At 37.3% G+C, this 17,403-nt stretch overlaps 1 protein-coding gene across 1 annotated transcript in view; it reads right to left on the bottom strand.

The window, feature by feature from the left end:
• Positions 1 to 689: 689 nt before the first annotated feature.
• BOD1L1 (biorientation of chromosomes in cell division 1 like 1) overlaps positions 690 to 17,403 on the bottom strand; it is an 89,251-nt gene continuing 72,537 nt past the window's right edge. Inside the window, exons 26-27 of the mRNA XM_027836610.1 lie at positions 9,864 to 10,004; positions 690 to 1,971 (exon numbers count right to left, since the gene is read on the bottom strand). Of these exons, the coding sequence (XP_027692411.1) occupies positions 1,848 to 1,971; positions 9,864 to 10,004 (265 nt within the window). The 3' untranslated portion in view covers positions 690 to 1,847. The remainder of the gene's footprint in view (positions 1,972 to 9,863; positions 10,005 to 17,403) is intronic.

Genomic DNA, 17,403 nt, shown 5'->3' on the forward strand with positions numbered 1-17,403 from the left:
CTCAGTTCTCTAAATGTTTTAAATTCTACTTACTTCTACTTGACTCTTTTCTGTGCATACAGAAAATGACCAGGGAGCTGCCAATGTAGCAGTTTATTTTCAAGGCAAAGCAAGGGTGCTTATAGTAATGTATTTGAGGACCTAAAAAAAGGTAATTTATAAAGAAAAATTTCTTTCAGCGGTTTTTGTGGAAAACTCATAAAAACAGTACATATTTTAAAATATGTTAGGATTCTGTGATACATCCAGACAGGTGAAGTAGACTGAAAGTAAAGTATTCTTAAAGACGTCTCTTAATTATTGTGGTGTTCTACAAAGCATTCTTGTGTATATTCTTATCTCACATTTCCTTTCAGAGAATCAAGGGGTTGCACTAAATGATGCTTAAAGTCCCTTCTAGCTCTACAAATTCTATGGAGTTTCAGTCAAATATTTTGTCATAGGGGAAAAAAACTTTTTTTAGCTTATGTTTGTTACATTAGGGCTGTACTGTCACTGTATGACCTAACAGCTATCCAAAGAGAAAACATCTCACTGGGAGTCATCAGAGGAATTTAAAAACAGAAAATATCTTACAACTCAAGGTTTGGGAAACATTTTATAATTTATATATATAAAATCTCAGTAAGAAACCATGTAAAATGACAGAAATATCCACCTTACATAAGAATAAAAAAAAAAACCCACACAGAATGTAAATTTTAATTATAAAACATAAGAATATGAACACAACATTGTAAAATAATCTCAGATTATTTGGCAACTTATTACATCATTGCAAGAGACAAATTTGATCTTAAGAAAAGTTTAATCTTATGAAAAACTTAGCTTGGACAGTTTGTTCTTATGGGAGTTAAAACATGTTAAAAAAAGGCTCTGGCCATAAGACCAGGTTTTATTCTGAAATACCTGTGTATAAAACAGAACATAAAATGCCAAACTCTATAGATATAAGAAGAAATGTTTTTTTCATCTTCAATGGATCTCTCTTCATCGAAAAGGACAAATACTGAAAGAATAAGGTAAGCTTCGAAACAACACAGAGTAGTTGGGTTGAATCTCAACTGGAAAAATTTCCACTGAAGATGGCATGAATTTTCCTAAACTAGAACTATTTTTACTTCATTTAGGTTAATAATAAAGTCACATATGTGAATGTATTTTAAAAACAAGTTACAGTTCCTTTAACATAGTCACAACTGTGAACAGAAAAACAACTGAGTCCCTTTCTTTAACTAATCTACTTACTTGAATACATGCGAAATAATTCTTTACCTCCTGCCACACTATATTCAGGTAAGTTCAGGGCAGAGGCCTGAAACAATTCCTACTGATGAGTGCATAGCATTTAAAACCTGTTTTTATTAAAAAAAAAAAAAGAATAAAATAAAAATAAACAGAGATATATAGTAAAGTTCACAGATAAGTCTTCTCTGTAAAATAAATAAAGTGTTCATCATTGAGTAGCATCATACATAGAGTAAAATACAACCTATTTTTACATGTTTATATACTGTACAAAGATTATCAGGAGGCAGCCAGGTGCCGGGTGGGTTGGAAGCTTTTGCATTTGCGATGTCTGTCACATTGGGAAATCCCAACTTTGAATGTTAAAATATACAACTACTTTGTTTTAACTTCAGATACAAAGTAAACTTATTTTCCTTTATCTGAAATAAATGTACATATCTCCTATAAACAAGAGTTTTGTAAAGCTGTTCAAAACATAATAAGACAAAGCTTGCATCTGGTAATGTACAGCACATGTGTGTCTTCTTCCTTTTGAAAAAGTGGATGCCTTGAGAAGTGCCTCTCTTACCACTTTTTCAAACCAGGAGAGAAAATGCTCAGTATGACCGTTTTGCTTTTTTCCCTGGTGCTTCTTCCACTTTCTGCTGACCTCTTGTTCGGACCACTGGTGGGCTGGCCTCTCTCTTGCGCTTGGCAGGAGGGGAAAGCTGTGCTTTCGATCTGCATTATAGAGAGGATCAAGGATTTAGAGCTGAAAGGAGTCTTAAGTGATCAAGGAGAACAACATCCTCATTTTACAGGGAGAGAAACTGATGCACAGAAAGAGAAAGCCACTTGCCCAAGGTCACTTAAGTTGTTAAGTAGAAAACTCTAAAGAAAGTCAAAGGTAAGTATCTGAAACAATGTGAGAATGTATGGAAAACAACTTTTGGAGTCTGACATTTGTCAGGATACAATATTTGCAAATTTTATTCAAGTTCTAGTCCAGGTTCTGTCACCAACTAGCTGTGTTACTTTGGATATATGTCCCTTAACCTCTCTGGGCTTCAGTTTTCCTCAGTTATAAAATCAAAGGGTTGGATTCTTTAAGGTTTATGGGCCTGGAGTGCTGGGGCTTGTGTGATTTTCTCTCTCTCCTTCAGCTCCTAACAGTGTTACAGGGTAGAATCAACATTAATTTAATATTATTTAATCAAGTTAAGCATTTATTGAACACCAGGCTCAGGGCTGGGGATATAAAACAAAAATCAAACAGTTCCTATCATCAAGGACCTTCCATTCAACACGACATACATACAAATATACACAAAATAAATTCAAGGTGACTTCTGGGGAGAGGTACTAACAGCTGGAGATGAGGTGGGGGAAATTAGGAAAGGCCTCCTTGTATAGGAGGCAATGTTTTAGCTACAGGACTGAATCAGCAGACTGATGACTTATAATGAGTTTAGTGCTATGAATTTCTGTACTGTAAGGCAAATGCTGCTGAGAAGACTAAGGTTCCATATCAGGCATCCTAAAGGAAAATCTAGACTGTCAGAGGTAATAAAGAACTAAAAGATATCACTGAATTTTGCTATACAGACTACAAACTGATCACTGTTGACCTCTAACTGATGAAATAAAAATGAGACAAAACCAGAATCACTTTTTTTTTTTTCTGGGAAAAAAAATGGCATCAGTATGAACTTTGCTCCATATCAAAGAGAAGACTGTTAGAGGTAAAAGGGGCAAGCCAGTCAGACCTGGACACCGTCACACATGGCTGTCTGGCTTCTTGAACAGCTTCCCACATCTCTGTCATCTCCTCCCTTTCCTCCTACTGCTGCTAGTCTTCGGCCTGGAGACCACAGCATGGAAAGTTGAATCCTTTCAGCTCCAAAATATTCTGGCTGGTGAATGCCTCTCATGGCCCATGTCTAGGCTGTCGTCAGCCACCCTTCACTCTATACCCTGGCCTTTTCTCTAACTTCCTCTCTCCCCTACTCTCTGCTCCCTTCCAGCTCTGGAAACACAACATGAGTATGTAACTGTTTCCCTATGGCTCCATTCACCATCCTGTGACTTTCCAAACCAAAATCTCTCTCTCTGGAGACCACTTATTAGTTCCCACATGACTATAAACTCTCTGAGGCTAGTAGAGACTGCTTTGCTTTTGTATTTGTATACTTAGGACAGTTCGTTGTACAGTATAAGTGGTCACTAAGTGCCTTTTTATCTATTCGTGAATACTGCCACCTAAAAGACACATCAATATGATATGCAGGTTCACTGAGCACTAAATCTTGGAACTTGGCTATATTTATGTTACAACGTTTACAAAAATGCAGTATTCCTGGAGAAAATTTGGATAATGGCAGATGAACTCACCAGGCAATTAATTAGTAAAAGTCACTGATTCACTGAGGAATATGACTATATTGTGGGTGAGACTGAGTGAAAATGGGAGTCACTAACTCTGTCATTGACAAATATTGAGTGCCTGCTGTGTACGAGGCAGGCACTGGGAATACAAAGAAAAAAAGTGAGTGTCTCTATAACAGGGAGATAATATGTATAGACACAGAGAAGGTAACAGGGAAACTGGAGTGTGTACACTCAAGGAAAGCACTAGCATCTGGAGTAACTAGGAAAGGCCTTGTGCAGGATGTGCCTGGGCTGAAATTTTGAAGAAACCCTGGGATTCCAAGAGGGAGAAGTAGAGAGGGAGGGCATTCCAGGCATGGGGAAAGCCTGGGCAAAGACATGAAAATGGGGAATGGATGAATAGAAAAGCATTTATCAAGTGCTTACTATATGCAAAGCAGCGTGCTAAGAAAAGGGGACACAGATATAAAACTGAGGCAATCACTCCTCTCAAGTATGATCTCATAGTGATGATGATGACACATGGAAAGAGCAATTGCTCACTGCCTCCATTTCCTTATGACCACTCACACTTCCATCCCCTTTCAAAGGTGAATAATGGCCTTTTTTAGGGGAAAAAAATAGGCCACTTGCACTTGGGGGTTTTCAAGAATAGGTCCCAAAAGGCAAAGCTAAAGAAAAAAGGGGCCACATCACTAACTTATAAAAAAAGTTATTGATGCCCTTTATTTTTTTCCTGACATAACTTCCTACCCTGCTTCCAATAGAGCCAAGTCATGTAATAATAAAAAAGTTAAACAAAACTATCAACAGTGACCTAATCTGATGGATATTGCCAATCTTTCTATCAAGAACAGGGAAATGTTTTCATCAACTGTTTGACCTCTGTCCTTTAGAATCCCTTGCTTCCTTCAAGGCTCAGCTTATGTCCTACCTCCTCCTGGAAAGCTTTCTTGATCTCCTCAGTTGTTAGTGCTTTGTTCCTCATTCTTAAATTTTCATGTTATAATTATCTGTTTACATATTCTATCCTACTAGTAGAATGTGAACAACTTGAGGAAAATTCTGTCATCTTATAAATAGAGACTAGCATTGTATCTGTATATAATAGGGAAACTGGATTGTCCTTGGGAAATAACAATACTGATCACCAATGATCTATTGCTAAATCAAATGTCATTTTTTATCATCCTTTTAGATACAGTGTCCTCAATATAGCATCTGATGCAGCTGACTACATCCAGCTCTACTGATAATCTTTTTCTTTTTTATCATGGCTTCTATTACATTGCTCTGTGCAGATTCTCTTCCTACCTGTCTGATCAATCCCTGCAGTCTCCTTTGGTGGTTCATTCTCTGACCACATAAATATGGCAATCAACAAATATTCCATCCTTGACCCTTTTTTCAGTCTCTCTCTACATTGTTTTTGCCCTGGGGACTTCACCTATTCCGTGGTTTTAAATGTCACCTCTATTGTGAGATGTATTTTAAAGCCATAAAGTCCTCTTTCCCTGGAGATTCAGTCTCTCACTGCCTGTTGGATATTTCTAAGTGGACTTATTATGTCCAAAATGAAAATCATCTTCCTCAGTAAAACTGTTCCACCTTCCAATTTCCCTGTTTCTGGTGATGGTATGACCTTTCCAGTCACCCAGGCTTGAAACTTCAGAATCAACTCTGCCTCTGGTATCTATTCATCCCAGTCAATGAGCTGTCATGCTCTATTGATCCTACTTTTCTAACATATCTCTAATGCAACAATATTTTCACCATTCACACTGCCACTAGTTTAGTCTAGGATCTTATCATCTCCCGTCTGGTCTGTTGTAATAATCCCCTTTCTTTACTTAGTCTTTCTCTCTGTTTATTCCATTCTTTACCAAGGAGCAAACTCTGAGAGTCTTCCCCTCTTAGACTGATTCTTTTGGGAAGCCAAACTAGGTTTGCCTCAATTCTTGCCTAAGCTTTAGTCACTAAATGGGTGTTGCCTCAGATAAACTGAGAAAGACTGTAGTTTAAAAAGGCCAGGGTCTCCCACTGCATCTGGGGCTACTGCCAGTCGTCCTGACCCATGTCTTGCCACTGGACATTGACGACTTTACACAGCCCTGCCTCACTTAAATCCAATTCACTTGTAAGCCAAGACATTACCCTCCTGGTGTCACTAGTTCTCTTTGAGAATAAAGGACAAACAACAACAAACAACCCAGGAGTTAATATAGAATCTTCTTCATGTGAACTTCTTACATGTTATTCCTCTACTGAAAAGCTTTTAGAATAAATGTTTATATGTTAAAAGACAAACTTGTGAGCTTAGCATTTATGGCCCTACACAATCTGGCTCTACCCTGCCTTTACAGCACAATTTTGTTATCTGCCTTCATAAAATCTATGTTTCTCACAAAATTGTCCTCTGATTTTATCGAGGTCTTTCCTACCTTTATAAATTCACATAGGATGTTCATAAGGTCTAGGAAATAAGCCCTCCTCATGTCTGAATGGGGCATTAAAGAATCTTTCTTCAAGAATCAGCTCAAGTATTGTCTCTTCCATGAAGCCTTTCCAGATCCTCCCAGATGAAATAGTCTTACCTTGTACTTTTCTTTGTCTCTGTCACATTCTATCTGGTATTATTAAACTTATCTTTGTACATGTTTGATTATTCTAGTGAACTGAATGCTCCTTGAAGCTAGAGACTCTGGCTTTTCACTTCTGTATCCTTAGTATCTATCACAGTACCTATCACACCTATTACGCTTAATAATAAGTGGTGAATATGTAAGTGTGTACTGAATTAAACTGAAAAAATTAACAGTCTAAAGATCCTTTGGGCAGCAGTGAGGAAGCCTAGAGTCTCATAGCTAACTTGGTGACCTTAGACAAGTCCCTTCACCCTGTCTGAACCTCTGCTTCCTTACCTGCCAAAAGTTGGGACAGGACTGGGTGAGGAACAATTGGTTGGAAAACTTCAATGGTCAGCACAGAATAAGAGCTTAATAGATGCCCCTTCCTTTACATGACTTGAAGTGAGTTCTTAATAAGGGGAAAAGTTCCAGGTGGAAGGTACATTTAAAATAACCAGTCTGTCAGCAGCTGCTGTTTTGTGAATGCTGTGCTGGACACACAGAAACACCCAGTAAATATCTATCTGCAGAACTCAAGCAGAAGTGGCATGGTTACAAATCTAGTCAGATGAAGAAATGTTTTAAAGATGTACTACTAAAGCATAACTACAAACAACGTGATATGTCTGTGGGCTCTGGGAAACAACAGTGACAGACCAGATGCACGTATAACCACCAAGAAGGAGGCAGCTCAGTTCCAGAGGCCTCATGATTAAACATCTAATCTACCTCTTGATAGAGGTAGGTGCCAGAGTCTGTGTGTAGACTGATATATATATATATATATATGTGTATATATCTATATCTATATATATCTATATATATATAGATATATATACACACACACATATGTATATATTTAAAAACATGGTCAATGTGGGAATTTGTTCTACTTACTATGTATAGTTATTAGAAGGTATTTTTCTTTTCTTTTTTTTTTCTGGGGGGTGATGAGAGAGAGAAAATAGATTTTTGTTACTTAAAAAAATTAAAAAAAAAGAAAAAAGACAAGGTGAGCAAAATCTTTTACCAGAAGTGAAAACAGTGCCAGGTGTTATAAGGAATTATAGACTCAGAGTTAAATGTGTGCTAGTCCAATTCACACATCTCCTTAAAAAACTATCTGAGGGCAGCTAGGTGGCACAGTGGATAGAGCACCAGCCTGCATTCAGGAGGACCCGAGTTCAAATCCGGGCTCAGACACATTACACTTACTGGCTGTGTGACCCTGGGCAAGTCACTTAACCCTGCTGCTTAACCAAAAAACCAAAACAAACAAACAAACAAACAAACAAAAAAAAAACCTATCTGGCACATAGCCATCCAGTTTTCACCTCAATTCCAGGGACATGGGACTTAATATTTTAGTAAGTAGCTCATTACATTTCTAGAAAACTCTTGTTAATCAAACAACAAGGATTCGATGTCCACTGGGTGCTGGGCACTGTAGCAGGTAGTAGGGGTATAAATTCATATGTAAGTCAGTTTTGCCCTCATGGAGTTTATGTATTAGTATTTATAAATATTGCCCAATAAATTATAAGGTATTTTTTGAGGGGAGTAGAGAGAGAGACTAACAGTTGGGGGATCAGGAAAAGTTTCATGTGGAAGGTGGTCCTTGGGTGTTGACAAGGTGATGATAAGGGGGAGAGTATTCCAGGCCTGTGTAAGGCCACGGACACAGGATATCGGACAGCACAAAGGCTTGGGGGATTAGCCACACAGCATGTGAAAAGAAGAATGTGGAAGAAAGCTAGAAAGAGAGGTTGGAACCAGGTAGTAAACCTTTCAACTCAAAACACAAGAGTCTGTGTTTGACTCTCAATGTGAATTGGAGAGTAGAAAGACTTGAGTCAGGGAGAGCAGTGAGGAAGTTACTATGGGAGAGAAGGAATGAGACCCTGAACTAAGGTTGTAGCTTCCTGGAGTACAGAGAAAATGGTGTGGAGGCAGAACTGACAAGATTTGGCATTTGATTGGATATGAAGGGAGAGGGAGTTTGAAGAATCCAGGAAGACTGAGGTTTCAAACTTGTGTGATTAGAAAAATAGTTGTGTCCTCAAGAGAAATAGGAAGGTCTGGAGAGAGGAGGGATTCTGAAAAAAACATTCTTTTTTGGGACATGTTGAGTCTGAGATGCCTAAAAGTCATCTAATTAGAAAGGTCCAACAGATAGTAATGATATAGGACTGTAGCAGGAAAGATTAAGGATATTTAATGTATTAGATATAATGCCAGCCATATAGTGATAAAAAACCCATGTGAGGTGATGAGTTCAGGGCAGAGATTAGGGATCTATCTATCAGAGACTCACTTGCTTGGATGATAATTAAATCTATGGGAACTGATGAGGTTACTGAGCGAGAGCACAGAGATAGAAGAGGGCCTGGGAGGGAGCCTTGGTGTATACTCAGTTAAAGGGGTATGTTGTCAGGGATGAGACTTGGGTTCATATCTGGTTGCTAATACTTATGAGCTATGTCACTATAGGAAAGTCATTTAACCTCTCTAAGCCAGAGGTTCTAATCTGTAAAAGACGGATAATAATACCTGTAGCAGCTAGCTCTTAGGATTGCTGTAAACACCAAGTGAAATAGTATATATGAAGTGCTCAGCCAAACCTCAACGTGTTGTGTAAACATGACTACATTAATAATAGTCGTTAAGCTTCAGTCTCATTTGTAAAAAGTAGACAAGAGACACGTTTCCTATTTAAATAACTGTTTTGAAAAAAATGATTTGTAAACTTTAAAGAGCTAGTGAAGTGTGAGCTACTGTCAGCTGAATATAAGCAAGCAGAAGAAGTGAGCAAAGCAGGAATGAGTTTGGTATCAAGGAGGGGGGACAGGGCCCTCTGAGGGAAGCAGAGGATGTCCTTTAGACAGGACATTAGCTAACAGAAATGGTTGTTTCCTTGTTTCACAAGCTTGTCTAATGCTAAGGAGTGCAAGTCCATTTCTGAGTGCCATACGCTATACATACCATGTTCCTAAGTTATGTGTCCATGGTCCTCTATACTATCACACTATATGCTAGGCTGACTGATGCTGAGACAATTTCTGTCGTGTAACTTTATTTCATGAAATTAGCATGTGTAACCATCTAAGCCTGATGTTTAACTGCTTCTTTAGGTTAAGCCTGAGATTTTTTCACTGTTGCCTGCATATCTTATCTTGGGTACCTTAAATGAAGCTGGTAGGCTTTAGCAATTAGCACATTCATGCTGGACAACCTCTCTGCTTCCAGAACTCTCTGCTACTTACTTGGAACACTGTATATGTTCAGCTGAGAGGAGTGTGTTGATGACAACACCACTTCTTCACTGCTGGCAGAGTAACTTCCTTGTCCTGTGTCATTTAATCCTGAGAATAAGGCTCTCAAGTAACACTGATGAAACAGTCCAAGAGCTAATTTGGTGAGTCTTTCTTTGTGAGGTAGGTAATAAATATGATCTTTTCTAACCCCTTTCTCTTCTCTACTGGAAATCAGTAATGACAAAAGGCAGCTGATAAAATATTTGTGAGGACAGTAACTTAAATAAAGGAAACATTACTGTAGGAAAAAAACAACAACTTTTTTGGGGGACTTAAAGTGACTTAAATGCAAGTAAAGACTTACCTTCCTAATGGGGGAGATTTACTAACTTTTTCCCTGGTGGACAACTTCTCTTTTGCTAATTTTTGGCGATTTCTAGGAGAAAATGTTTCTGGGCTGCCAAGTTTGGAAGTGGCACGTGTAGCTGGCTTGCTTGGCTGTTTTCTGAAACAGATTAAAAAAAAACTGTGCTGTAGGTATGAGGGATGAATACAATCTGAAATTCTAAGCCACTTGTGATGGCCTTTGAGAAAGGGAGGTATACCATAAAGGTGCCAGGTGCCAGGTGCCAGGGCACCAGAAATAAAAAAAAAAAAAAGCAAAGCTCTTAAAACCCAAAAGAGATATGGGTAACTTTGGAAACTTCAAATCCCTAACATAATTGTGAAAAAAAGCTCTAATACTTCATTACACATGTGTAATACTTTGAAAAAAATTCACTTGTAAAAAGTGAATCTAAATAAGGCAATTTGGTAGGTATTTTCAAAGAACCACCAAATGAAGAAGAAAAAAAATGGAAGGTTGTCATTGCTTTAAGGCAACAACAACAATAATAAATTCACATTTATAAAATGCTTTAAGAACTTAAATGATTTCAGGTATGAACACTTTAGTGGCTGAGCCCTCATAGAATATGCTTGTTAAGGAAATAATATGGCAAACTGGAAAAAGGATTATACAAAGGGAATTTTAATTTCTACTTGTTCACTTGTTTGTTATGTAATTTTAGGGTAAACTTGAACTCTTCTGGTCCAGCTGTCTTTTCTATAAATTGCGGATAAGAAAACATTATTTGACAAAAGTCAAGTAGGCTAGATGGAGTGATGCTTCCTTGCAAAGGTAGATATAAATGCCTAGCAATGTGTAAAATCTAGTTGCAAGGTGAATGGGTGATTTTAAGGTTTTGGAGAAAAGGTCAAAACATCTTGTTGCTATTATTATTCAATATAATGTACTAATTCAATATAAGAGGTTGGGTCAACTTCTGCATGGTGTAAGCAGAATCTGTGAGGTGGTGCTTTTATTTTAAGTGTTTCTGAACATTCTCATTAACCCTATGGGAATGAAGCATGATCCAAGCTGGAAAAGGTTCTTAACAGCCTGTGGAATCAAGAAAAAAAATTCAAAACACTGTTAATTTGGGAAATTGGTTAGAGACTGAGAATGAAATTATGGATGGAGGAGGTTATACTAAAAGAGCAAAAATAGACAAATGAAAAATGAGGAATGATTATGGAACAAATAATGATGGAGGTTATAATATCAAACAAAGTTTTCTCTTTTGTTAATCTCATCTTGTAAGGGTTCAATTATTAGCTCTATTATAGGTGATTCTCAAATCTGTTATCTTTAGCACAGCTCTCTTTTCTGAGTTCCAGATCTGTATCTTCAACTGCTTTCTAGACAATTTAACATTGATATTCCATAGGTACCTCAAATTCAACATGTACAAAGTAGACCTAATTTTTAAAAAAACCAAAACCTGTTTTTTCCCCCTTGACTTCCTGTTTTCATCTTCCTAGCTACCCATGCTCAAACCTCAGTTATCTTTGACTCCTATTACATTCCCTTAACCCCTCAGTCAAAAGTGATCCCTTCCCTTGGTTTACTTCTCATATCACAGGTCTTACGAATATTTATATCCTATTACTGCATTATAATGAGTTTTGTACACATCTTGTTTTCTCTTCATTTTCTTCCTGAAGGGCAGGGACCATATCTTAACTAACTTCTATTCCCCTGGTGCTTGGCACACTGGCTTCAAGACAGCATCCCTTAACAAAGGTGTGCTAAATTGGAGCTCAGTCAGGGTTACTCAGGTGTTAACTAGAATAACTATGGGATTTTGTTCTGGGTTCCACAAAGTAAACAGGATATGGAAAATCTGGAAAGCAATAACTGACTTCAGGATGAGAAATAAATAATATAGAAAAAGAAACAAAAGGCTAAAAACTGAAAGTGCACACACGGTCTTCACAGGATCCTAGCCTGAGAACTGGAAGGAACCTCAGAGGCTCCCCAGTCAAACCCTCATTTTGTAGCAGAGGCCCTGAGCCTCAGTTTCCTCCACTATAAAATGAGAGAGTTGCCACTAGTGACCAGTTCACTGATGGTGAAGTTGTGCATTGGTATAGGCATTATGGAAAGAGAAAATGCAGAACTGCTGTTCTGTACTAAAGAATAAAAGTTAATGAATTTAAGTCGCACCATGAGGGATTTAACTTCACTTCAACATGTACTGACTGTTTACTATGTAAAAAGCTCTGTGACAGATACTGAGGGATGTACAAGGCAAACAGGAAAGACAACATAGTTATCCATTCTTAAATAAACACAGTTCCATAGTGTGCCTTCCACGTGCACATAACAAGGGGCAGAGCCAAGATGGCGGAATAAAAGCAGTGACTTGCTTGAGCTCTCCCCCAAACCCCTTCAGATACCTGCAAAAAATGGCTCTAAACCAAGTGTACATAACAGCAAATGAGTAAAAAAAATGGCAAAATGGGTGATGATCTAGAAATCCTTATGCGAGAATGCAAATTTTAACTTATTTGAATGAAGGTCAATGGAAGAAAAAATGGAAGTTATTGTCATTAGACTATAAAACAGACCACTTGAACAAAAAGAAAGAAAGAAATGATGAGTTTAGGAAATAGATTATAAGCTTGTATGGAGGCATCATAAAATAGGAATGGGGAACTTCAATCATCTGGACATCTGCTAGAGCCCTCTCTCTGCCAAAACTAGAACAACTACTATTTTCATGACTTGGCACAATACTAATTTTATCCTTCAAATGATAGAGGAACCAATGAGGGGAATTTCTATTCTGGACCTGATTTACATGAACATCAAAGAAATGGATACTAGAGTGGAAATAAAAGTAACCTTGCTGGGTAGTGAACATTCTACTTTAGAATTTGTGGTAGAAGAGGCAAGTAAGCCAGGCAAAAGTCTGAATTCACCCAATTTGGGCAGAACAGATTTAAAGCACTCAGAGGAAGGTTATGAATATGATCTTACGGATTAAAATTTTACCAAAAAATTTGGCCCAACAGAATGGGAACTCTGGAGAATTAAGAAGAGAAAATAGTCTTATTAAAGGAAAATAGGGGAGTTTTTTTTAGGAGACAGATGTGGATACAAGAAACTCACTGATCAACCTAGATTTAAAAACAAACACAAAAATAACTATGTTTGGAAGATGGAAGCAAGTGCACATAACAGTGAATGAGTGAAAAAAAAAATGGTTTTGTGATTCATATCAGGAGAGATAAAGCTCAAAATGATAAGGGACTGACAAAGAAATCTAAAATGGATTTAGCCTGATGGAGCCAAGATGGCAAAGAGAAGCTAGGAAGCAGCCTGAATTCTCCCCAATTTCACTCAGAAACAATGTTAATCAAACCTCTAAATGGATTGTGGAGTGACAGAACCTACAAAAAGATGGAAAGAAACAACTTTCCAGCTTAAGATAACTTAGAAGGACTTCAAGAAAAATCTGTCTCATTTGGGTAAAGGGGGAGCGCAGGGTAGGTGTAGTCTAGGCAAATCAGCGGGAGGCTCTTAGCCAAAGCACAGATAAGCAACCCAGGACCCTTGTTCTGGCTAAGGAGGACAGTGGCATAGCAGGCTAGTTGTGAGGCCTCCAGATCCAGTGCAGAAGGCAAACCGACAGCTCTGGAACCCAAGCAACAATAGATGCAAGTAGGCTGGGCCATTCCAGCTCAGTAAGCAAGCTGCCAGCACCTGAGGCCCCAGCGCACTGGCCCCAAGTCAGTGACCAGGCCCTGGCCCCCAGCACAAGAAGGTTAGGATAGTGCTCCCTGTGCCCCAGAAGCAAAGCTCAACTTTAAAAGCCATGAAATAGGCAAAAAATGAGCAAGAAACAAAAAAGAGCCTTGACCACAGAAAGCTATTATGGTGACAGGGAAGATTAAAACACAAATTCAGAAGAGGACAGCATTGTCAAAATGCCTACATGAATTGGAGTCAAGCCCAAAAAGTCTTCTTGGAAGAGATTAAAAAGGATTTTAAAAGTCAAATAAGAGAGATAGAAGAAAAATTGAGAAAAGAATGAGAGGTATGCAAGAAAGTCAATGGCTTAGAAAAAGAAGGACAAAAATTGAAGAAAACAACTCCTTAAAAAGCAGAATTGGCCAAATGAAAAAGGAGCTACAAAAGCTAACAGAAGAAAATAATTCCTTAAAAATTAGAATTAGGCAAGTGGAAGCTAATGACTATGAGACATCAAAAATCAATCAAACAAAATCAGAAGAATGAAAAAATAGAAGAAAATGTAAAATATCTCACTGGAAAAACAACTGATCTTGAAAACAGATCCAGGTGAGATAATTTAAGAATTATTGGACTATTTGAAAGCTATGATCAAAAAAAGAGCCTAGATAGCATCTTTCAAGAAATTATCAAGGAAAATTGCCCTGATATCCTAGAACCAGAGGATAAAATAGTCATTGAAAGAATCCACTGATCACTGCCTGAAAGAGATCCCAAAATAAAAACTCCAAAGAATATTGTAGCCGAATTCCAGAATTATCAGGTCAGGGAGAAAAAACTGCAAGCAACTAGAAAAAAAAAATTCAGATATTAAGGAGTCACAGTCAGAACTACACAGGACTTAGCAGCTTCTACATTAAAGAATGGGAGGGCTTGGAATATGATGTTCTGGAAGGCAAAGGAGCTTGGATTACAACTAAGAATCAACTACCCAGCAAAACAGCATAATCTTTCAGGGGAAAAGATAGACACTGAATGAAATAGGGCACTTTCAAACTTTTCTGATGAAAAGTCCAAAGCTGAATAGAAAATTCAGTCTTCAAATACAAGACTCAAAAGAAGCATAAAGAAGTAAACAGGAAAGAAAACAACAACAAGAACAACAACAATGACAATATTCAATAAGGTTAAATTGTTTACATCTCTACACTGGAAGATGATACTTGTAATTCTTGAGAATTATATTTGTATTAGGGCACTTACAAGGGATATACATAGACAGAGGGTGTAGGCTGACTTTGATGTGATGATATAAAAAAATTAAGGAGTGAAAAAAAGGATTGGACTCGGAGAAGAGAAAAGGGGGAGGCAGAATAGGGTAAATTACATCAAAAGAAGAGGCACAGAAAGACCTATTACAGGAAAGAATGGAGGTGGGTGGGCATTGCTTGAACCTTATTCTAATAGGATTTGACTCAATGAGGGAATAACACACACTCAGGATACAGAAATTTATCTTACTCTATAGGGAGATAGGGGAAAGGGGAGAGAAAAGGAGTGTGGTGATAGAGGGGAGGGCAGACTGAGGGAGGTGGTGATCAGAAGCAAAACACTGGTGAGGAGGTACAGGGTGAAAGGAGAGAGAAAAGCATAAATGAGGTGAAAATATAGAAAATATATAGAAAAAAAAATTGAAAAATTGAATAAGCCATCAATGAAATCCTTAAGAAAAAAATCTCCAGGGCCAGATGGATTTACAAGTGAATTCTACCAAACATTTAAAGTCTAATTGAGTCTAATACTATATCAACTACTTGGAAAAACAAGCGAAGAAGGAGTCCTACCAAATTCCTTTTATGACACAAATATGGTGCTGATACCTATATCAGGAAGAACCAAAACAGAGAAAGAAAACTATAGACCAATTTCCCTAATGCATATTGATGCAATTTTTTTTTTTGGGGGGGCAATTGGGGTTACGTGACTTGCCCAAGGTCACACAGCTAGTAAGTATCAAGTGTTTGGTCTGAGGCTGGATTTGAACTCAGGTCCTCCCGACTTCAGGGCCGGTGCTCTATCCACTGTGCCACGTAGCTGCCCTGATGCAAAAATTTTAAATACAATATTAGCAGAGATTATAGCAATTTATCATGAGGATAATATAGTATGACCAGGTAGGATTTATACCAGGAATGTAGGGCTGGTTCAACATTAGGAAAACCATCAGTGTAACTGACCATATCAATAACAAAACTAACAGGCACAGCTAGGTGGCTCAGTGGATAGAGCACTGGTCCTGGAGTCAGGAGGACCTGAGTTCAAATTCAGTCTCAGACTAGACACCTGAAACTTACTAGCTATGTGCAAGTCACTTAATTCCAATTGCCTCACCAAAAAATTACAAAACTAACGGAAATCATATGATTATCTCAATAGATGCAGAAAAAGCTTTTTGACAAAATACAGCACCCATTCCTATGAAAAACACTAGAAAGCATAAGAATAAGTGGAGTTTTCCTTAAAATGGTAAATATCTATCTAAAACCATCAGCAAGCATTATAAGTAATGGAGATAAGCTAGAAGCTTATAAGATCAGGGGTGAAACAAGGATGCCTATTATCACCCCTATTATATATTGTACTAGAAATGTTAGCTTTAGCAATAAGAGATGAAAAAGAAATTGGAGGAATTAGAATAGGCAATGAGGAAACAAAACTATCACTCTTTGCAGATGATATGATGATATATTTAGATAATACCAGAGAATCAACGAAAAAACTACTTGAAATAATGAACTTCAGCAAAGTAGAAGGATATAAAATAAACAAAGCCCAGTAGCGAGAGACAGAAAGAGAAATTCCATTTAAAATAACTGTAGATAATATAAAATATTTGGAAGTCTACCTGCCAAGACAAACTTAGGAACTACATGAACAAAATTACAAAAACACTTTTCACATAAAGTCAGATATAAACAATTGGAAAAATATCAATTGCTCATGGGTAGCTGAGCTAATATTAAAAAAAGACAATTTTACCAAAATTAATTTACTCATTCAGTGCCATACTAATCAAACTACCAAAAATTATTTTAAACAGTTAGAAAAAAAATAATAAAATTCATCTGGAAGAACAAAAGGTCAAGAATATCAAGTGAATTAATGAAAAAAAAAATGCAAAGGAAGGTAGACTAGCCATATCAGATCTAAAACTATATTATAAAGCAGTAATTATCAAAACTATTTGGTACTGGCTACGAAATATAGTGCTGGATGGTTAGGTATACAAGACACAGCAGTAAATCACTACAGTAATAAAACTATTTGATAAACCTCAAAACTCCAGTTTCTGGGATAAAAACTCACTATTTGACAAAAACTCCTGGGAAAACTGAAAAAGAATATGACAGAAACTAGGCATAGACCAACATCTCACACCATATACCAAGATATGGTCAAAATGAGTACACGATTTAGACATAAAGGGTAATACCATAATTAAATTAGGAGAACAAGGATAGTTTTACTTGTCACATCTATGGAGAAGGGAAGAATTTATGACCAAACAAGAGATAAAGAACATTATTGAAATGCAAAATGGGTAATTTTGATTATATTAAATTAAAAAAGTTTTTGCACAAAGACAATGCAACCAAAATTAGAAGGAAAGCAGAAATCTGGGAAACAATTTTTCAGCCAGTGTTTCTGATAAAGGCCTCATTTCTCAAATATATAGAGAAATGAGTCAAACTGATAAGAATACAAGGCATTCCCTAATTGATAAATGGTCAAAGGATATGAACAGGCAGTTTTCAGATGAAGAAAT

This window comes from Vombatus ursinus, unplaced genomic scaffold (assembly GCF_900497805.2).
Source record: "Vombatus ursinus unplaced genomic scaffold, bare-nosed wombat genome assembly UNPS02014818.1, whole genome shotgun sequence".
Classification (NCBI taxonomy): Eukaryota; Metazoa; Chordata; class Mammalia; order Diprotodontia; family Vombatidae; genus Vombatus; species Vombatus ursinus.